Source organism: Acipenser ruthenus, chromosome 14 (genome assembly GCF_902713425.1).
Source record: "Acipenser ruthenus chromosome 14, fAciRut3.2 maternal haplotype, whole genome shotgun sequence".
Lineage (NCBI taxonomy): Eukaryota > Metazoa > Chordata > Actinopteri > Acipenseriformes > Acipenseridae > Acipenser > Acipenser ruthenus.
This window is the reverse complement of record NC_081202.1, coordinates 30,752,237-30,774,905: the sequence shown is the minus strand read 5'-3', so window position 1 is coordinate 30,774,905 and position 22,669 is coordinate 30,752,237. Positions and strand designations below refer to the sequence as shown.

Sequence of the window (22,669 nt, the reverse complement as noted above, 5' to 3'; positions counted from 1 at the left end):
CAACATTTTAATACATTTATGTAACATATTAAATGTAAAACTATAATAAGCAATACTTGGTCATTACTAAAATACAAAAATAGTTTTTCCCACTTTTCCTTTATAAACTGAATTCAACTGCTGATGTGTTTTAGTTGGGTTGCATCACTGATACGAAATCATTGCCAAATATTACTACTGCTTTGTGGATTTCTCATTTTTCTTGATATCCTTTCAGTTTTGTAACTGCTGAACCCAGATTTTTTAAAAAAGGAATTTAATATAATCTGTCAAGTTTCTATGCATTTTTTCCGGTTCTTCTACCAAAAAGTATGCAATATTTGCAGTAGGCTCCATCAACTGCTGAATAAAGCAGCCAAGAAAGCTGGCCCAACTTTGTAGTCTGATGTCTTTTGTTTTGGTAATTCATATTTCTCATGTGGCTGCATGAAAAGCTCACAGCGCTTTGCATCTGACAGTGTGTGTTCTTACTTTAAAATATAGTCCACTGTCATTTGGGTGGCTATTCTCAGCAGACATACCTGCATCTAATGCCAGTTTACAAAAAACGTAAACACCGGTACTACCTTAAAGGCCAAAGAAGTTTAAAACATTAATCTGTACCTTACCAGAGGCTCTCTTGTCAGCCCTTTGTTTTGTTTTTTTGTAACCAATAGAAGACCTGCCTTTTCCACAGCAAACCAATCAGAATGGGTGATAGGGGTGAGATGTAAACATTTACTTGGTCAGCAATCTTGGACAGGTGTAGAGTGTGAAGGGTTCAAATGAAAATTAATGCTGGTTCTGTGTAAAAGGCAGTGATTTATACAGCCTGTTCTCTGCAAGTTAAGATCAAATCCTGTCCTCAAGGGAACATTCTGCAGAAAATGCACTGAAAATAATATGTGGTCTTGACTGTATAGGTATTACTCCATGCGTGAATGCAGGGCCCCGAGCGGTAAAGAGAATGATCTCAGATGTAGTATAACCCATTTGATTTATACATATTAGGAATTAAACTAAACTGTGTTAAAATGCATAGCAACAGGAGCAACGTAATGCCGCAGAGCTGTACCTATATAAACTAAAGAGTTTGGGCAATGCATTGAATTTCTCAGACCATTTGAAATCTCCAGATCAGGCCTGTAAAAAGAATTCCACAGTGCAGGTCATATTGATCAAGTATTTTGTAGCTGTTAAAGCTAGCTGAATAATATTTCACATCTAGAGAAATATGTTGCAGTAAACTGCTGTTTTTGTACTATCAGTGACCATGGATATTATTGTTTTAATAAATGTGATTTGATTATTAACATTTACCATTGTTCAAGACTTGTCATTAATATTTAATAATTCATATTAAATAACTTAATAGAAGGCTTAGGGTATTTGATAGAACTATAAGTAAATAACACCACAAATCCTACAAGTGAAACAAAGCACTAGCATAATATAGTTTTTAGGAAAGCATCACATTTGGATTATTACTTTATTTAAAATAAATACATTTTGAATGTCAAAAACGTGGATTGATATTTGTTTTCTGACTGGTTCACGTGAACCAATGTGAACTGGTCTGAATCCGCGACTGGAACACAAGCCATACATATAAACTGACAGGTGGCTCAGTTCTTGTTTAAATGTGCATAGCATTCAGGATAATTTCATTGCTTTTTCTCTGCCCGGAATGTATTGGCAACCAAAAATGTGAAAACTTTTGTAGATGAAAAACACACAATGACCTTGGCATTTTTTAAATATAATTTTTCCAGTGTGCCAGAAAATTCAACATTAGTTAAGTTCAGAGGAACTTCAAGGTCGTTTATCCAAGATGGGCTTCCAAGACAAACTAGGACATGTTGATTCTGATTGGTTTGGAACACAGTTCTATCTCCTGTATTAAATCATACAACCACCAATCACACAGATAACAGCAAACACTAAAAAGGTCATACATTTGTCTACAGGCTGTTCCTGCAACAAACAATAGAGTATGGTGTCAAAAAGCTATTTTTCAACAGGCAGACAGACAGAGAGCTGAGCTGTAATGGACCAGCTTGACATACATTTTGTTTAGACATCCTACTACAGTACTCCAGCTCTTGGTGTTCCTTTATAGTCCCTTATTTTGTTTTTCATTAGTCATTCTTCTGAACAGATTTTCTCTTTGTCAGTTCTTGCTGCACTTCCTGGGGAAATTCTTCCAAATGCATTTTGATGCACTGCAGACAAAAACGCTTTGTGTAGAACAGGCTACATTCCTGTAAAATAAATAAATAAATAAATAAAAGGAACCAAGTTCATTTTTTCGACTTCATAGGATTTATGTAAATTGTCTGTCCCTCACATGACTGCATAATGTGTTAGGATTACAACAGTTATATCTACAAAGACACTGTAGTGCAATAGCTAAGGATCTAGCAACGTGCTGCACAGGTCAGGCAAGTCCAGTGCATAGTAGGAGGGGCGGATCAAGAGATGTACAAGTGCAGTCTAAACAGGTGAGTCTTGAGAAGGCGGCGGAAGGCAGTGAGAGACGGAGCAGTCTTGAAGTTCTCCGGTAGCTGGTTCCACCACAGAGGGCCCATGGAAGAGAAGAAGCAGGCACGGGAGAATGGAGAGTGGAGGGAAGGCATGACCAGTCAACCAGTAGAGGAGGAGCAGAGAGGGGGGTGTAGGGAGACACGAAGGATTGGAGGTAGGAGAGGCAGTGGTGAAGAGAGCAGTAGACAAGAACAAGGGTCTTGAATTGAATGCAAGCAGAGATAGGTAGCCCTTGGAGAGTGCAAAGCAGAGGGGTAGCATGAGAGAAGCGAGTTTGGGAGAATACAAGACGAGCAGCAGAGTTTTAAATGAGCTGAAGCAGGCAGACCAGCAGGGAGAGAGTTACAGTAGTCCAGTCTGGAGAATACAAGAGCTTGGGCCAGGAGTTAGGTTCTAGTCTGCAGTGGAGGCAAAAGTTTCTAGTCTGCAGTGGTTTGAGATATTTGCAGTGCAGCAGAGCTGCAAACTCGTACAAGCTCCCCTCCTGAAGATGCTTATTAACAGGGAGTCCCCAGTGGTAAAACTACTAAATTAATATTCACAAAAATAAATGACTAGGCCCTACTCTGCTTAGCTTCTGATACCTGACAAAACATCCGAATCTAGGATGCTATAGCTGCATGCAAACAAACGTACCGTCCCAACACAAACCCGCTTCCTGCACAAACTGCAGTGCGAACCGATGACCAGGAACTTCTCCTTCTCAGGGCTGAAGGGATCCTTCATCACGTAGCACTCCTCCAGTAAGCTATATAGAAACACAATGCCAGAACTCAGTCAACAAAAAACAAACCAGCATACAAAAGATTCTACCATCAGGATCTTGCTTATGCTCTGAAGTAGGAATCTGTTCACAAGTCTTTCTAGATATGTGTTAAGATGCCAACACAAGTCTACACAAGGTTTCACGAATAAAAAGCTGCATTTTATTTATCAAAACATTATTTCAATAACTCATGAGCTAAACCATTAGAGCTAACTCCTTCAATTCATAAACCTAAACTTGGCCAACATCACCAACATATTCCTTGCCAATGACACGTATAATTTAAACATTAGAACCGTCACAGCAGTCATTTTGACGGTTTTCACTTTTAAAATTTAAAATTACTCTGCGTGTGTGAAAGATAATTTAACATAATGAGAAGGTCCTTACCATATGTTAAAGCCGTCTTATGAGGGTTCTACTGATATTAAAAAATGGATATGTTAAAAAAAAAAAAAAAAAATGACATTGCTTGTTTCGTGATTTTATGCAGCACTAGTTTTTGTTGCTAATGAATACAAAAGTTTTCCTCAATATTCCATGAGTAATGCGGTTTACTCAGAATTCCATCTGTGGTGTAGTAGCCTTCAAGTTTCATTATGCCAGTGGTGGACTATGTCACGTTCTGGGCATTTCTAATAGCCTAAATAATACCTCAATACTAAAACAAATCTACTTACTGGAGCGGTTCTTCAGATCAGTTACCTCGTACACAAATGCAAACATGGTTTGTGAACTGTTTGTAAAACATGTACAAAAGTACAGCTACCTTTTTATTTTTTAATTAGGATCCTAAATAAATAAAAGGTTTGCTGTAATTTTCTTTTACATGTTTAAATGGACAGGAAGTAACTGAGATATCTTAATGATTCTGAGATCTTTAAAAACCTTACACTTATTTTAAAGATAAGAGAACTTGCATTCTAAGATCTCTAAATGACAGTTTGCCTGCCCATGCTAGCAAAATCCACATGTTTTACAGATAGCTACATATTACTTAAAGATATCTGTAAATCAATTTCAAATATGTATTTCATTTTTAGATATCGCTAACTGATTTACAGATATATTCATTTTAGATATCTTAAACTGCACAAGGCTGCATGTCAGTGTACATCCAGATTATCCTGTGTATCATTTCTCTTACTTGAAAAAGAAAAATGAAGGAAGAAACAGTCTACAGGAGTCTACAGACCGTGCCAAGCAACAGAAAGTTATACTGAGTCCGTTTGGATCACTTTTATGTTGGCTTTAATAAAAACAGTTTCTCATTGTTAGTTATTGTAGTTTTACCTTGAGGTTAATGTTTTTGATATTGTAAACATTTTAAATGGCACATGCCGAGATGGGAAGTAAATGGTAAAGTGATAAACATTTACAGTGCAGACTATTTTGGATTATTTATAACTTTGCAGAACACTACTGTCTTGATTCTGTTCATAAAGACCTGTAATTAAGTTTTAAGTATTAGGCCTACTGTTTGGTATTCTGTCCTGAGCAAGCAGTTTGTCAGTCCTAAACTGCTGCAACAAATTATATATTAAATAAACAGGAACAAATGTATTTTTGTTAATCAGATTACTCTGCCTTTTATTACAACTGTGTTATTATTCAGAAGAGCGAAACATTGTAAAGGGGTACTTTAGCTGAAACCTCTAGACAAAAGGGGTAATATATAAAAACAATATTTAAACTATTGATTTAATCTTAACTGAACTAATAATTAGCTTAATTGTGCCTTTAATTGTTTTCAGCTCCTAAACCTTGATTTCAACTTAAAATATTATAAATAAATTTGAAATCTGCAACTTTTAAGCTAATTATTAGTTCAATTAAAGGGTTTAGTTAAGTAACTGAGAGCTCAGTTGGAATGAAAACCAGCACACAGGGGGTCCCCAAGGACCAGGGTTGAAAACCACTGATTTAGACAATTGGAAATACCCATGACACGACATAGTCCACCACTGCAATACTGAAGCCTAAAAACTACCAGACCACAGATGGAAATTTGAGCAAACCACATTACTCCTGGAATATTAAGAAAAAACATTTGCATTCATTAGCAACAAAAACTAGTGCTGCATAAAATCACAAAAGAAATAAAACAGAAAAACTTTAAATGTTATTAAACTTATCTATTTTCTAATAGCAATATAATCCTCATAAGAGGGTTTTACCGTCTGGTAAGGCTAAGGTTTTGGAAGGGACAGTCCCACTTTTGGAACACTGGTGCCAGTGTCCCCAGAAACTTTTTTGGGACGATATTTTGAAGAATATTGTGAAGAAAATCCTCTTTCGCACAGGTGAGTTGTAGAAAACAGCATCAAAACCTATTAACCGATTAAATCAGGTTTACTATTAACACGTTTCAGTTGTGATTCAGATACACGAAAGGCTTAACGGGTATCAATTTCATTTTTAAAGGAGAGTAGAAAAGTTGGGGTAAAGCACTGAAAACCAGAAGCCCTACTTACAGCCAAAACTAAAATATGTCATATGCATATAGTTCCCATAATGCCTATAGTCTTCACAATTAGCCATCAGACAACTGATTTGTCTTTGTAAATCTGGTGCCAGCTGTAGGGATACATACTATAAATAAAGGTTTATAGGCCTATGGGATTACAGCTTACACCTATAGTGCTGAAATCAGGTTACACAAAATAATTGTTATTGCTATCTAGACTGTTCAAACAACACACTGTGCACTGCTGCGCAAATTCAATTATAATCAAGTGTCTTTATGTTTCGGTCACTCCAAGTGGCAATCGTACTCACACAATAGAGCTGGTGTTTGGAGGCTTCTGTCCGTAATAACTGAAAGGTGTGGACAACCCACAGAGCTCGCAACTGAATACTCCTTGTGCGCTTCCTTCCCCACTGTACTCCATCTAATCAATACAATCATAATATAACACCAGTCATTAAGAAAAGCACTGGTGAAACTGTATTTAAGTAAAAATAATATTTGATACATTTAATAACATGGTATTAATAGCTATATAGTTTTCAGTTAGCAGTTTTTGGAATGGGTGGGTTAGATTAAGAGCACTTTACAATGTGACCCATTACAGATTGATTATTGCTTCTAGATTATCAAGGGACCTTTAGTTTAAATTAGCTTGTCTGTGTCCCACCTCAACTGCATCCAGTATAATGGACATTTAACTAGGCTGTCAAAACTGCATATTTCAGTCAATTAAAGGCAATTTTCTACAACGTAGCGTTGTTTTTAGAAAAATACTGTAATAACAATGAAAAGTTTGGGACTTACCGTTAGCACTGTCTCCCATATGAGTAGGCAAAAAAGGTTTTCAGCTGAAACAATAGTAGGCAATATAATAAATTAAATGATGGGTTCGTAATGGATTTACAAAAATTATGTGTTTACCATTTTATCGAGTACAGTACTATAGGATTATTCACATACGTCGATTGTTTGAATGTCAAAATTAAGCATGTTTGCTGTAATATTTTAGGTTATTATATCTACTGAACAAAAAAATACATATTACCAGTTATAATAAATACACAAATGGGCTTTATTTATTATTATTTATAAATCTATCGGGTCCATTGCAATGTACTGTTGAATTTAGTACGTATCTGGCTGTTAAACATGGTACTAGCTAGTAGCGCGGTAGTACAATCTGAGGACCACCTCCAGTTAAACCCAAATGATCGGAAAGAATTTTTGCACAGACCTCGGGATTAAATTGATCATTCTCTTTCTGTTTGAGAAGTGTCAGTGAGTGGGTTGGGGGTAGAATTAATTATTCCGTATTTTCATCGATGTTGTAAAGAACAACTATTATCAGTGTTGTCATTACACAATATTGATTTTATTTTAATAAAACTCGATAAAACAATTGTTTACTATTACATAAATTCTAAATTAAACAAGTTATGTAGACAAGACCTTATGTGATTAATACACTGAATTCTTAATTCCTTTTGAAGAAAACTATTCAAATTAATTAATTAGAAATTGTACAAAACGGCCCACTCCATTGGATTATATATCGCACCACGTCTAATTTGCTAAAATATATAATTAAATAAAAAATTGTAAATACAAGGTGCCAATATTAACTCCAGCAAGGTAGTTAATCTAGCAGTACTGAAACACTGAAGTTGCTCAGTACATTAATGAAATGCGCAAAATAGGTTATCAAATATACCATGGTGTATAGCAATGCAACAATAATCTTTACGTTCGAATTTCATAATGACAACTAAGCACGTTATTTATCAATGTATTAATTGCATTTTACAGATACGCTAATGTAATAATATTTCACTCATTGACTTTTTATAAACAAACAGTTATATTCATTAAAAAAATAATAATAATTTATGATTTATAACTGAATTTATGAAAGAATTGCTGAACTAATTTTATACCTGTACACACTTCTAGGGGGCAGACGGTTGTTACAATGCAAATGAGATAATCTTAACATCCACCTAGAACATCTGGAGATTTAATTCGGTGCAATTGGCACTAATGTTAGCCCTGTCCTCCATACTACAACATAACCTCTGTCCAGTTAGCACGCCACTGTCAGTTCATTGCAATTGACCCCTCTTGTTTTTCCTGTGTCACGCTACGGAATCCCTGAAGGATCAAAATTGTTCTGTAGTGTGCTATTACGTAATTTCGGCGAACTACCCGTGTAAAGAAGTACATTTGAGCTACTTCGTCAAAGTTTGCTACCGGTAACAAAATATTACATGTATAATAGTCACATTTTGCTACCTGGTCAAAATCTGATACCTGTACCAAAATGTCACCCGTAGCTATAGACGTTATTTGGTCTACTCTGTTAAAACAATCCAACAATTCATCTTGGTGGTCGATTTAAAAAGATTCTAAAAATTATATAGCATAACTAAAATAATGTAATATAATAACATTACTTATTTTCAAACTAATATAAAAAACATGACAAATAGTATCGGAACTCACACCAGGCAAATATCTGTAATAATAATAATAAATTAATATAGTTCCCATAAATACCAAATCCTGCCTGTTGTGAAAATGTAACACAGTATTTCGGTAATTGATCTAGGTCTACAAATTGATAGACGGTTAAAATAGATCATACTTTGATAATGTTCTTTATTAAAGGCAGCAAAATCTGATGGATGCAGATCAGCTTTCAAATGTTCATATCTTGGCAATTATCTAAGGTAGCAAAATCTGATGGGAGGTTGTGAGCTGTCAAAATGTCATAACCCTGGCATCTCTATTGAAGGTAGCAACATTTGATGGGTGCTTCTATGATGTGAAAATATCATACCTTTTCATCTCCATTGTATCTGGTAAATTTAAAAATCCGAGGGGAATAGAAATTAAGAGCGTCACCATGTTCAAATTAAATTCCGCTTTTCTTTGTTTGTTTTTTTAACCCATACCTAAAGACCTACACATTGTTGTTATGCTTATGTGTTTATAATGTGGATCTGCATCGGCCACGCGAAACTCACCTTTTTATTTTGTCTCTGTGAGCTGTGTTTGGTTTGTCCTTTTGATTTGTTTCTATTTAAATAAATACATGCACAGCGCTTCAACCCGCAGTACCTGTATGTGTGTGTCAACTTCCTGGTCTGGGGACGTCGTCCACTCTGCCGTCCTGTCACAGTAGCATACATTGTGTATTGAACTCCATCTATACAGTTTACCTATCAGGCACAAGATGGAGACTCTTTCTAGGCAACTCGCTGTATTATTTTATTCCAGTTGCTTTGGAAACTATGGGTCTTATTCATAACTCAGTATCATGTCAATATATGCATTTGGGTCCTAGGCATTTACTGGTATGATATTGCTTTATGGATACGACCCTAATCTGTACAGATGATGGACACAAAATGATAAATACCTACCATCACACTGTCAATAGAGTGCAGGGCCAAATCTATAAGATGTTGCAGGTATGCCAGCAGTATTAAGATCCATCCCTATAGATCATTAAACGAGACCACCAACACCAACCCTGACATGGCGGTTTCTGGAACATATTTCAGTTTTGCATAACTTTAACTAGATCTGCTCTGCACACAAAATGTGGTAAATGTGGTTTAGGCCAACTTCATATTGTTTGTACTCTAAAACAAACGTCTACCACCTAATGTCAAAACCAATTACATTTGTTGTACTTAATTATGTGGTGCAAATTTCAATCACCTCTTGTACAGCAAATACCATGTTTAAAGGGTACATCAGCACTACATGACAGATAAAACACCTAAGCTATATCTAAGACTTTGGGGACGTATATTGAAATAACACAGTGCTCCTATAATTGTGTCATTAGTTGGAAATGAGAACAACTCCGTCTTTGTTTTCTTTTCCCCGCAACCGCTTACACAGCACAGATGTTTCATTTATTTATTTTTATTTTTATTGAATGCAACATTAATCATAATAATTGTGACAGTCTGGCTCGCAGTGGTGATGTGGATGACGTCACGGACCAGGAAGTAACTCAAACCAAACAGTGGATGGGCGGTTGAAGCTGAGTGTTAGTGCACTCAGCGTATTTAATAAACAAAACAAAATATTAAACAAAAACACAAAACAAAAAGGCGCGAGGGCCAAACGAATAAACAAACAAACAAGTAAGTGTCGTGCTGGCTAATCCAGCACGTTTTAGCAATTGTTTTTTTAAATGTTATTTTCTCTCTCCGTTCTCCCGTACTCTCCTCTACACTCTCAACCCCGAGTGCAGAGTGCTGCTGGTTTATATACTCTGGCCGAGGGATTAACTAGTTGGTAATTATCTTATTATCCCTCGGCCAGAGTCTGCACGCGTTTGGTAAGGATGCATGACTGTCAGCTAGTTAAATAATCAGTAGCTGATCAGCCATGCATCCTCACGGGGTTTTTAAATATAATAACAAAAGACGCGGCGCTTTTACCCGCGCCGCAAACAAAAATACAAATAATAATAAATAGGGGCGGGACACTCCGCCACACATGCCCCCCCTTGTGCGCAGCACACATGGCCTTTTCGGCCACCTCCCCCCTTAGTCCCCAAAGTCCCGGTCAGCAGTCCCGGCGCAGGAACAGGGGCAGCAACGGGCCAAAGGTGGCGGCCACGGTGGGATGTCCTCCTCCCACCCAAACAGCCGTAGTGTTCCAATGGCCCGCGCACCGGCCAGCTCCTCTGGCCAAACAATTTTGGGGGGTGGTCTCCAGACCTGCCCCCCCTTCTTCATGGCCGACAGCTCCCCTCCGTGGGGCTCTGGCCACCCTTTCTCCTGCAGCGAAATTGCTGCGGGGGAAGCTGGTCTCCTGACCTCCCCCCCCTTCTTCATGGCTGACAGCTGCCCTTCACGGGGCTCCAGCCACAGTATTTCCTGCCGCGAAAGTGCGGCTGGGGGAGCTGGTCTCCTGACCTCCCCCCCCTTTTCCATGGCTGGCAGCTCCCCTTCGTGGGGCTCTGACCACATGATCTCCGGCCGCGAAAGTGCGGCTGGGGGAGCTGGTCTCCTGACCTCCCCCCCTTTCTTCATGGCCGGCAGCTCCCCTCCGTGGGGCTCCGACCACAGTGTAGTGACCCCAGGCGAAGCAGGATCCCTGGCGACCCCAGGCAAAGCAGGATCCCTGGCGACCCCAGGCGAAGCAGGATCCCTGGCGACCCCAGGCGAAGCAGGATCCCTGGCGACCCCAGGCGAAGCAGGATCCCTGGCGACCCCAGGCGAAGCAGGATCCCTGGCGACCCCAGGCGATGTGGAACAGGCAGCCCCAGGCGATGCGAGGCAGGCATCCCTGGGTGGTGCGAGGCAGGGCAGGAGCAGTCCTTCCCATGACGGTTGAGGCAGAACCAGCAGGCATTCATCCTCTGCTGGTGGAGGTGGGAGGGGCAAGCAGTCCTCCCACGACGGTGGAGGCGGAACCAGCAGGCATTCACCCTCTGCTGGTGGAGGTGGGAGGGGCAAGCAGTCCTCCCACGACGGTGGATGTGGAACCAGCAGGCATTCACCCTCTGCTGGTGGAGGTGGCGGAGGCAGAGGCAGCTCTTGCTGCTCTGCTCCTGGTGATGGTGGAGACAGAAGCAGCTCCTGCTGCCCTGCTCCTGGTGGTGGTGGAGACAGAGGCAGCTCCTGCTGCTCTGCTCCTGGTGGTGGTGGAGGCAGAGGCGATGGGGCGGATGCTGGCCACTCAGAGGGAGGCTGTGGCGGTGCTGGCTCCCTCTGCTGTGGCGGCTGGGCTGGTGTGTGCCGTGCTCCCTTCAGCAGCATAAATAGAGGCTGCTGGGGAACACCAGCATCCTGCCCTTCTCCCCCCCAGAAAAATTCAGGGGGTTGAGCCTGTAACTCCTCCCCTTCTGGCTCTTGGGACTGCAGCTTGGGTCCTAAGGCTGTGGAAGCGCAGACTTCCACCTCTTGGGCTATGGACGCACCGACTCCCCCCTCTTTGGGCTGTGGACGCACCGACTCCTCCCTCTTGGGCTGTGGACGCACCGACTCCTCCCTCTTGGGCTGTGGACGCACCGACTCCCCCCTCTTGGGCGTAGGACGTTCGGGCTCCTCCCACTCGGGCGTAGGACGTTCGGGCTCCTCCCACTCGGGCGTAGGACGTTCGGGCTCCTCCCACTCGGGCGTAGGACGTTCGGGCTCCTCCCACTCGGGCGTAGGACGTTCGGGCTCCTCCCCAGGCTGTGGAGGCGAAACCAGCAGGCATTCTCCCTCTGCTGGTGGAGACAGTAGCGATGGCTCCTCTCCCTCTGATGCTGGAGACGGTAGCGATGGCTCCTCTCCCTCTGATGCTGGAGATGGCAGCGATGGCTCCTCTCCCTCTGATGCTGGAGACGGTAGCGATGGCTCCTCTCCCTCTGATGCTGGAGACGGTAGCGATGGCTCCTCTCCCTCTGATGCTGGAGACGGCAGCGATGGCTCCTCTCCCTCTGGCGCTGGAGACGGCAGCGATGGCTCCTCTCCCTCTGGCGCTGGAGACGGCAGCGATGGCTCCTCTCCCTCTGGCGCTGGAGACGGCAGCGATGGCTCCTCTCCCTCTGGCGCTGGAGACGGCAGCGATGGCTCCTCTCCCTCTGGCGCTGGAGACGGCAGCGATGGCTCCTCTCCCTCTGGCGCTGGAGACGGCAGCGATGGCTCCTCTCCCTCTGGCGCTGGAGACGGCAGCGATGGCTCCTCTCCCTCTGGCGCTGGAGACGGCAGCGATGGCTCCTCTCCCTCTGATGCTGGAGATGGCAGCAGCAGGGTCTCTCCCATATCCGCAGCCAGGTAGTTGAACACCATGGCTGCGATGTCTGGGAGGGAAGCTGGGTGGTGTTGCTGTTCCCAGGCCTCCCAGCGCTCCCCATCTCTTGCCCACAGGAGGTTGATCACTGCAGGGAGGGCTTCCTCATAATCCCTCCCCGGCTCCACCAGCCAGTCCCAGACTCCCTCAGAGGAGAGTGCATTCGTCCTCTTTGGAGGATGCAGGTCCTCCCTCACTGGACGCTCTGGCTCCTCTTTCTCCTGCCATGGAGGGGGTTGGTCTGGTGCCACGTGCCCAACCTCACCAACCGCGAAGCACCACTCCTCACCCTTCAGGCAGGTGAGGCAGATATCCAGTGTGGCAAGGTAAGGCTGATGTTGCTGCGCCTCCTGCTGCTGTTGTTGCTGCTGCTGCTGCTTTCTCCTCCGGCTACTTTTCCCCATTTTTAATTTGAAAAAAAAACGAACAAACAAAAAAAAACGCACTTTTCAATCCTGGTCCGGCTGTTGGAGGCGTTGTTTGTCCCACGCAGGACACCATATGTGACAGTCTGGCTCGCAGTGGTGATGTGGATGACGTCACGGACCAGGAAGTAACTCAAACCAAACAGTGGATGGGCGGTTGAAGCTGAGTGTTAGTGCACTCAGCGTATTTAATAAACAAAACAAAATATTAAACAAAAACACAAAACAAAAAGGCGCGAGGGCCAAACGAATAAACAAACAAACAAGTAAGTGTCGTGCTGGCTAATCCAGCACGTTTTAGCAATTGTTTTTTTAAATGTTATTTTCTCTCTCCGTTCTCCCGTACTCTCCTCTACACTCTCAACCCCGAGTGCAGAGTGCTGCTGGTTTATATACTCTGGCCGAGGGATTAACTAGTTGGTAATTATCTTATTATCCCTCGGCCAGAGTCTGCACGCGTTTGGTAAGGATGCATGACTGTCAGCTAGTTAAATAATCAGTAGCTGATCAGCCATGCATCCTCACGGGGTTTTTAAATATAATAACAAAAGACGCGGCGCTTTTACCCGCGCCGCAAACAAAAATACAAATAATAATAAATAGGGGCGGGACACTCCGCCACATAATACATCAAAATACAACATGCGAAGGAAACATGTACAATGCGAAAGATGTCTGCTACACAAAACGAAAGCAGGTACAAGTTCATTCCTTATGTAAAATTAAACAGATCATGTTTGTCACACAGACTAGTGTGTTTCAACACAGAGGTAATATAGCTTATACAACGCTTCATTGGGCATGCGCTGGTATGTTTCAGAGTACATGTGAGGAAGTACATGAGGAAGTCATGTTTTTTGGCTCAGAAGAGATGCTTGAGAACAGTGGGACATAGCAGTGTGGCATTATGCAGATGTTTGGGTGCATACAGATTATTATACAATGACCAAATACATTCGGAAAAGTAAGGTGGGATAGTTTATGTTTTATCTTCCATGCAGTGCTGATGTACCCTTTAACAGACGCAGCCTATTTTGCTTAATAATTATGAAAAGAACTACACATCTCAGTGGCCTGTAGATCTTAACCACCAGCTGTAATGGCAGGGAATTTCACTTTAAAAAGCTGTTGATCCAGATGCGCTTTGATCTTGATGCATGGAATGAAATGAGGTCTGAACCATTGGTTGTACAGTTGTACTGGCTTTGAATGTCAGCAGCCGACCAGAATGCAGGGAATTTCCAAGCCATTTTATAAAATGTGGTTCACAATATCCAATGAGCCCATTTGTTCTTAATCCTCAAGGCTATGGTCATTTAGATATGTATTTTGTGATTCGTTTCTACTGAAGCAAACAATTATAATAATGTACAACAAAATGTTTTTGGATTAATAAAAAGTATTTATGTGGTATCACAATAGCACAAATATTAAATGCTTTTCAAAACTGTAACAGTGTAAACAAAGAACAAAAAACCCCAGCTAGGAACACATGTAAGCATGAACATTTTAAAGTCAGATAAGTATGTAAGCAATCTTCTTGCCATTGATATCCTTTGTATTCAGTCCTATGCTATTGTCTTCCATCTTTTTAGGATGCCCATATAGCAAACCATTGAAGCTCTTAAACTCATTTTCAGTAACCTTCCTGCCTATTAGGGAGTAAAAAATGAACTGCAGTTTGTGAACCAAAAAAGCCACCACTTCTGCCTCATCAGATGGATCTTCGTGGACAGGTCTCCTCATTTTCTCATACGACAATATAATCACAGACTGGAATAGGTTTATTAATATGCAAACCATAACTAGCATGAAGGTGGTCAGATAAAAAGCAGCAAGAAGGAAGTTACTTGTAAACTCAGCCTTTTGAAAAGATAAAACACAGTAGGATAAGACGGTTTCAGCTGCATGAAGGTAGTTGTTAAAATTCACATCTTGCTGGCCAAATGCTAAATGCCCAAAAGCAGTGTAAATAAGAAAAAATACCAATAGTACTATTGCTATGGAACAGATACCAGGCAGTTCAACCAAGATGGTACTTTGGGCAAGACGCACAGTGTAAATAAATTTGGCATATCTAAGAGTTTTTAAAACACTAAAGAAAAATAAAAACCCAACAGTTATTCTGAAAATCTCATCATGGGAAGCCATGGCATGTAAAGGAATGAATGACTGTTTGTAGAGGTTGTAAAAATTAAGCATTTCAGAAGATTTATAAAACATGGAGATTTGGAGGCCCACTGTAACCAAAAAGATAGATTTTAGACCAAAATTGATGAGGTTATTAATTTTTCTGATATATCTTTTCTTTTCTCTGATCATTGTTATGCATTCCTCTGTGAGATATACTATAAGAAAAAGTACAAAGGCAAAGTTGACTAAAATATTAGAATTAAATAATTTGTCAAGGGTAATCATTGAAAAGGGCTTGACTGATACAACCCCATTGATATCCCCAAAAGGACTGGCTTCAAAGACAACTGAAATTGCACAGAATAAATTGACATCAGGATTATAAACAGTCAATTCTAAAATTACAGCCCACGTGTTTCCATCAAGCCAGTTGTTTGTCTTCAGATCCAGTAGCTTTTGAGAAGAATTATCCATGCTTACAGTGGGAAAGAAGTACACAGTGTAGCCTCCTGTTCCATAAACATGTTGCTCTCCATAACTTTCATAATCCCATGGGAAAGAGTTGCTTTCATAGACCCAACCTGTATACGCTCTGATATTTTCTTCTGAAGTTACATGGTAAACGGTTTCCCAGGAATTATTGTAATTATTTTTTTCTTCTTGTTCTTTCCCATATTTTGGTTGGCAACGCCCTGTCCTAATCATTGTGCTGAACATAGAACTATCCTTTATTATGCAGTGTACTTGTCCCCGTTTTGCTCTAATCTGACGTATCCTAGCCAGGCCAACAATTATGGAGTTGATTTCTGATACAAACGGCGGATTGCTTGGATCATGGAGTAAAGGTAAAGCCTTGTTGTTCATCCATAAGTAAAATGGATCTATTGCATCAACGGTGCTTAGATCTGCAGAAAATTTGCTTTTAATAAACTTCTTGTAGTAAAAGGCACGTGTATGATCATTTGAGTAGGCTATGTGTAGCACTAGGCCTATGACTATGAAATGGCTAACAATGCCTTTTAAGAAAATGAAAGCTTTTGTTTTAATTGCATCTCTTCTCATCATTGCTGTGATTTCATCATCCCCCAGAGGTTTGTATGTTTTGCTCTTTCTAGCTCTGATCAACTCAGAATGTCTGCTTTGCATTTCGTCGATATTCTGAGGAACTTCTCCCATGTCAATCTCTAGAAGTTTCGTTGAGCTTGGCCAAGGAAGGTCGCTGTAACGTCTCTTTCTAAAAGAGCTGATGGCAGAAATGCATGCAATTTTGATGGGCTGAACAATTAACAGAGTCTGAAGTACTGAAACTGTGGAAGCAAAAATCCACTTTAATGACAACTCTGTGCCATAGGAAAGGCCATACAGTATGATAAAGAAACCAGATATGGATATACAGATAATGATAAAGCACCATGCCACATACACACACCACCAAGAAAGGACTACCTTTGAACTATTTGTAAAGAGCATTGGTGTAATTTTTGGAAATAAGTTTTTGGTTACATCCACCTTTGCTAATGGTTCCTCTGGCTTGTTTTGCTGAAGCTCCTTGGTTTCTTTCTCATCTTTTACATCATTTTCATCCTCATCTTCTGTAAAAATAGCATCTGTCACAGAAGCAGGCAAAACATAGTTTAAACTCGCAGTAGAGGACTTAAGACTCTGGGACTTTGACTTTATATTATAATTATCTCCATCGGAAATAACAGACCCTTCCAACAAGTACCACCTTTGTAGGCGTTCCCTCCAGTCTCTAGGTTGAGCATCAGACATTCTGACTAACCACTGATTTATGCACCTGTTTTCCTCTTCTTCTAGATATTGTAATATGTTATGGTAAGGTGCATTTGTTGGAGTCGCAGTTTCTTGTTTAGAATATTTAAATAAACTAGTAAGTATAATTTGCACCGGCACATTAATAAGAGAACTTTCAATCCCAACCATGAATGACTGCAACATATATATGTCTTGTTTGTTTGAATCTCTTTCTCTACGAAATAAAACAATATTCGTAAGAAGGCTGCTCATCAGCAAGGCAAAACAACAAGATAATCTCTGAAGTCTGGTGAAAGAACTTTGGATAACCCGTGCAAAGACAGAAAACCACAAAGCATTGCATTTTAAGTCAACTGACAATTGAATGGCAAAGAAGTCTTTTTTGTCCACGTACATGTCCTGATTAGTAGCTAAAAAAGTCCGGTCTAAGATTCCACCATCTTTGTTTGTGGTGAACCACTTCCTGCACATGAAATACCACACCTGTTTATTGTACAAGTTCTCAACTTTGACTCGACTGAGGTACCAATCTGGAGAATTGCCTGCATTATTGTGCCAAAACCTAACAGAATGCAGATCACCCAAGTCAGTCTTTGTGGTAACCAAGAAGGTATCAACGTCATCTCTATGGAATGTTTTATGTTTTGGGTGCTTAAGAAGATGGATATCACTCTGATCCAAGCTACCTATCAATCTGAAGAAAACATCAGCACTCGTTCCAGATCCTGGCCAAGTGCCTGTGTAAATAGTTACCAAATAGCACACTTTATCAAAGGGATCATTGTCTGGCAAAACAATTACTTGGTCTCTGTTTGTTTCATCAAATCTACGTCTTTTAAAAGCCCATATTGCTAAACATGTATAAATGAGAACAATGATAAAAACAGTAATTAAAGTCACCATGTTTCTACCTACTGTTTCAAACAGTCTACCAATTTTGCTGAGGTCCACAAAATATGGAAACACAAAAACCTTCCCTGCAACAGACCGCATATATGTTTTAGGTAATTGTACTTGACTTTTTGATCTTGCAAAATAAGTGCTGTTGCATATGCAATGCACCTTGTCTTTGTCTGTAAGTGGTCCCATCTTACAAGAAAATTTACTCCAACTATTAGAGGACCCGTCGAATTCTGAACACTGTGCAGAAAAAATTGAAATATTTAATACCAATGTATCACTTATATTCCTACTGCTGGCTGTTTTTAATAAAATGGTGACGTTGTACTTATCATTGGGTCCTTCACTCAAAGTTAACTGTTGAGGAATATACACAACATAAGGATTTTGAAGCTCTACAGAAACTATAACAGTTTCATTTCCTTGGACTTTACTTCTTAATCCTTTTGTATTTGTGCGAGGTAATATGTAGGACCCAATAGGCTTTGTAACTGAATTACCTAGGTAGATGTCCACAGAAAATGAAACATCTATTTTAGAGAAAAACTGCATTAAAACATCTGAATTGACATCTGGAATCATTTCAAAACTCAATCCTGCACTTAATATATCTTTTCCCGTTTTTTTAAGAATTATACTTTGTGTTGGAACTTTATCTTTAGTGACCATAACCACTTCTATAGTCTCTACATCCAGGTTGGATACATTACCATTGTCATCTGAAACCAGCATTTCAAAAGCAGTAACAGAAGTTGAAAAATTGGCTCCATTGGAAAGCCAGGAGTAAGGGTTATCTTCAAATTCATAAACAGCAACAGATACAGTAGCTTCAGGTGGAAAAGTTATGTTTTGAGACAATTTTGGATAAAAACATGTTGTGCACTCACTGTTGGTTATTATAGAGTCAGTTATTTTTTCAGGCTCATTTTTGTTATAAGTAATGTTCATCTTTTTTGATTTAAATTCTGTTGCATTTTGTCCTGGTACTTTTCCATGAAAAATGGCATCAGATAAATATTTTAATGCAGTGAAAGCACTACCCACACCTTCAGTTTGATGTGAGACATCAGTGTTGTTTAATGCTTTAGATTTTGTTAAAGCTTCAAGTGTGTTGGCTACAGCTGACATGACAGTAGCGCCTATATTTTCTGTTGTTTCTGATCCTATGCCTTTTTTAGAATAGTTGTTAAGAGCAGAACTAACTTCCACTAGTTTTGTGACAGAAAGTTCCTGGCTGCGCTTGCTTAATTCACTACTTCCTTTGGTTAATTTAGATATGCTAGCAGCTAATTGACTGACTTCATGAATGGAGTCCATGGGCATGCTTGAAGAAATGTTGAGAAGAAACTCCCGCAGTGCAGTCTTTTGCATCAAATCAAGTGAACTGTCAGGAGCATTTAAAACTGAGGCCATTGCATAGACCAGTCCACCTGCTTTGACATAGTCTCTGCCTTTTAATGAGCTGGTCAGTGAACCCCTTGCGATTTCACGAAGTTTTTCAGCCACTGTAAAATTACCCTTGACAGATTTTAAGTCTTTGACTTTTACAAGTACAGATACTTGTGTAAATGCCTCTAGCTGATCATACACTTGAATATATAAAGTCACATCACTGTGTTGTGAAGAAATGCCACAAGGAAGTACAAATGGTGGTGTTATAGGCTGATATCCAAAGTACACAATTGTACCTTGAGAAAGGTCTTGTGATGAACTTGCCAGCACACTTTCGCCACTATCCACAGAAGCTCTAACTTTATATTTTAATGGAAGGTTCTCATCCACAAAGTCTGAACACTGAACTATAAATGTTGTTACTAATGCTATACCACTGGTTGGGGCAATACTGCATGTTCCTGCTTTCGGAGGTTCATTGATATGAAAAGGATATCTCTGTGTGCTTGGTGTGCCACTACTTGTACTAACTTTGACCTGTAATTCAAATGCAGTATTTGTTTCCTTTTGAAGTGTTAAAGTATTTATTGACAGGTATCTGATGAACCTTCCAGTTTCAGTTTTCCCAATCCAGTCAAAGTCAATCTCAGATGTATCTTTCATTGAAAACAAAGACCATTCAAAGGAAGGCGTGTCATCAGTATCGCAGCTTATACATTTGGAAGATACTATAAGTCTATTACTGGAAATTACTGATGCACCACAGTTCTGTATGCAGTTGATTTGTATTTCAGGTGGTGAGCCAGGCAGAACATTTACTGTTTGATCAAAATAACTCTCTCTTGAGTCTTTTTGAACATGTAATCGGAAGTGATAAACAGTATTACTTGCTAGTATTTTCTGGGGCATTTGGACAATGGCTTCAGATGATTTTGGCCAGGCTAACTCATTCTGATCTGGGTGACAGTGGTGATTGATAAACCAAATCATTGTTTGGAAATCCCATGCATTTTTTGAGCAGTACCAAACAAAATGTAACCCATCTAATGTGTTAGGTGCATCCGGGTCTTCAGAAAGTGATCCATTAAGCACCCAAGGTTTGTTAAAATCAACAGTTCTATAAGAGCCTCCTAAAATGTCAGCTTCAAGATCACTTTTCTGGATTTCTACAAAAACTCGGTCAGAATTTTTAAAGGTCATTCCCTCTGCTGTGGAAAAGCTTACAGTGAAATTCAGCAGGTATAAACCAATCTCTAAAGAATCTTTGGGAATAAATAAAAAATATTTGTCAACTGGGGAAATCAGTGGTACATTAAGGTTATTGTCCCAATCTGGTAAAGAATTGTTATCTGTAACATTGTATATCTTCCAGGAGAATCTCAACCCGCTGTCATCCGAACAGTCAATTGCAACTGAAGAAAAAATAGTTTGTTCAGTCTTTTTTTTCGATGCTATAATAGGGGGGCTTGGCTTCTGTATGACAACTCTGGGAAGAGTGCAGGGTTTTTCAACAAAATACACTGGTGCACCTTGCCTCTTAAAAATATTTTTCTCAAAATAGACACTTAATTCAAAGTAACCTTCTCCGCTTCCTGATGAACAATTAAAACCACTAACAAATCCTGCATAAAAAGTAGGGTCAAATGGCAGAATAACATCAGGAATATATACAAATCCATTTCTGACATTATCACTATAACTTAATTCCAACATGATAAAGTGCTTTTTAGGACACTCAATCTCAACTTTAAAATTCCATTTACATTGAACCAGGGAATCCTGAAGAGGAAGAAACCACACGATATACTGTGTAACACCCACTTGTGCAGGTCCACTACTATACAGGTGAATATCAGTGTCCGTTGTGTTCAAGGATCTGTACAGTTCTGCTCTCTTGTCTAAGTATACACTCAGGCTAAAGGTATAAAGATGTTCTTTAGTTAAACTGAATTTGATCAAGTGTAAGAAGCTTTGTTGTTCAAAAACTATGTAGTGCAAGCTATTATCATTATCTGTATTTTCATTTTTGGAATAGTAAAGTCCACCACTACTGCTGAAATAATACAAGTAGATTTGTTTTGTTACAAAGTTCAAATGCAAATTAATAACGTTACTGCCCAAAACAAGTTCAACTGTATCATTTGAAAAAGTGATGACTCCACTGAAATTTTCAAGGGGTGCAGTTTTCTCAATGACAATTTCAGCTAAAACATGTCTTTCTGGCATATTGCTATTTGAACAAAAATCTTTCATGTAAGCATACGTATTGTATTCAAGGAACCAATTTTGGTTGCTATCTTTAGTTGTAAGCTGGTAGCTAACTGCTTTTGGGGAGTCTGTTGCATTCCAGAATAATTGAACAACGGCAGTTTGATTTAAGACTTCAGATTTTGTGTTATAAACAGTTAGTAGTACCTGGCGAACAACAACAGAAACATTTTTATACCGTTCACCATAAGCTACTGTAACAATATAAGTTCCTATATTAGTAAATTCTGCATTAACTACATAGCTGTAGTACCGTGAACAGTTGTCTTTTAAAGCATCAGGGATTCTTGCAAAGTCAATGTCTGTGTACGATTCAGACGGTACCTTAAGAAGAATTTCAGGCGTTGCATCTGGAGCGCTGAATTCGTAAAACCAGGCTGAACTCTTCAAAGCAGCACACCAAGCAATCCTTGTGATGTCAAACTCATATGCAAACTCGTTTAATAGAAACATGTCAGATACGCGCTGAGAAATTATAGATATGGCTATTCTTTGAAGCCTGCATTGTGGGTATTGGCAAAAATCAACAGTGCAGTCAATCGTGATTAAAGATTGATTGGAGGTGGTAATTACCTCTTTCCCGAACCATTCGGTGGTTGTTTTAATTAATTGGCTTTGTTGTTGCCACGTGCATAAGGGAGGTGGACCTGTGTCGTCCGTCGTGGATTTAAAGTCGGTGTTTTGTAGCTCAATCACGCCGAACTCCCAAAAACGGCAGGGGAAAAAGGTTTCTGTATCCATCTTGGTGTGCACTTCGCCCTCAATAACACTAACGGGGCAACCTGTCGGTTCGCTAATCGGAAGCTGGGAGAACGCATGACCACAAAAATAAAAAAGATAAACGAAACTCCAAATGATAGTAGACTGCATCGCAATATTTTAAATAAAACCAGCACAACGTGAAATAGTGTTTATACCTCAGTAACAAAGGCAAGCGACATCTCGGCCGTTTGTCTTACTTTTAAATTGTGTGACGGAATGTTGCCTCGAGCAACACCGATGTTCGGATTTTGTTGAGCAATATCGAGCAAACATTGGCTTTTTTGAACAAGTCTATCAGAAAACGAATTATATTATTATTCTATCTACAAAACGTGTGTGTGGGTGTGTGTTTCAATGCTACATATATGGCTTTTCGGATTTTAGGCTGTCCTGATAGTCTTTGGCGTCCCCTAGCGTGTAATATGACTGTATTGTAAATCAGTACTTTTACTG

The 22,669-nt window shown here is 40.1% G+C and overlaps 2 protein-coding genes across 6 annotated transcripts; both read right to left on the bottom strand.

Moving 5' to 3' along the window:
• Positions 1-1,432: 1,432 nt before the first annotated feature.
• cdpf1 (cysteine rich DPF motif domain containing 1) lies at positions 1,433-22,391 on the bottom strand. 5 transcript variants are annotated; one of them, XM_058986339.1, is made up of 6 exons: positions 21,779-22,391; positions 8,877-8,977; positions 6,564-6,607; positions 6,068-6,180; positions 3,160-3,271; positions 1,433-2,240 (listed from the first exon to the last, which is right to left on the bottom strand). In XM_058986339.1, the coding sequence occupies exons 4-6, from the start codon at positions 6,178-6,180 to the stop codon at positions 2,118-2,120; spliced, it is 348 nt and encodes a 115-aa protein (XP_058842322.1). In that variant the 5' UTR covers positions 6,564-6,607; positions 8,877-8,977; positions 21,779-22,391; the 3' UTR covers positions 1,433-2,117. The 5 variants fall into 5 exon arrangements, with proteins under 5 accessions (XP_058842322.1, XP_058842320.1, XP_033888524.3 ...); XM_058986337.1 differs by lacking the exon at positions 8,877-8,977 and having other exon boundaries at positions 21,779-22,390; XM_034032633.3 differs by lacking the exons at positions 8,877-8,977; positions 21,779-22,391 and adding an exon at positions 7,704-7,885.
• LOC117420051 (polycystin family receptor for egg jelly-like) lies at positions 13,667-21,763 on the bottom strand. The gene has a single exon (XM_058986332.1). The coding sequence runs from the start codon at positions 21,437-21,439 to the stop codon at positions 14,501-14,503; it is 6,939 nt and encodes a 2,312-aa protein (XP_058842315.1). The 5' UTR covers positions 21,440-21,763; the 3' UTR covers positions 13,667-14,500.
• Positions 22,392-22,669: the final 278 nt, after the last annotated feature.

Coding starts and splice junctions, on each gene's coding strand:
- cdpf1 (XM_034032633.3), bottom strand. CDS start 7,752: ATGTTAAGATTATCTCATTTGCATTGTAACAACCGTCTGCCCCCTAGA. Junction 6,181..6,563: donor TATGGGAGACAGTGCTAACG/GTAAGTCCCAAA, acceptor TGTATTGATTAG/ATGGAGTACAGTGGGGAAGG. Junction 2,241..3,159: donor AGCGGGTTTGTGTTGGGACG/GTACGTTTGTTT, acceptor TTTATTTTACAG/GAATGTAGCCTGTTCTACAC.
- LOC117420051 (XM_058986332.1), bottom strand. CDS start 21,439: ATGAAAGATTTTTGTTCAAATAGCAATATGCCAGAAAGACATGTTTTA.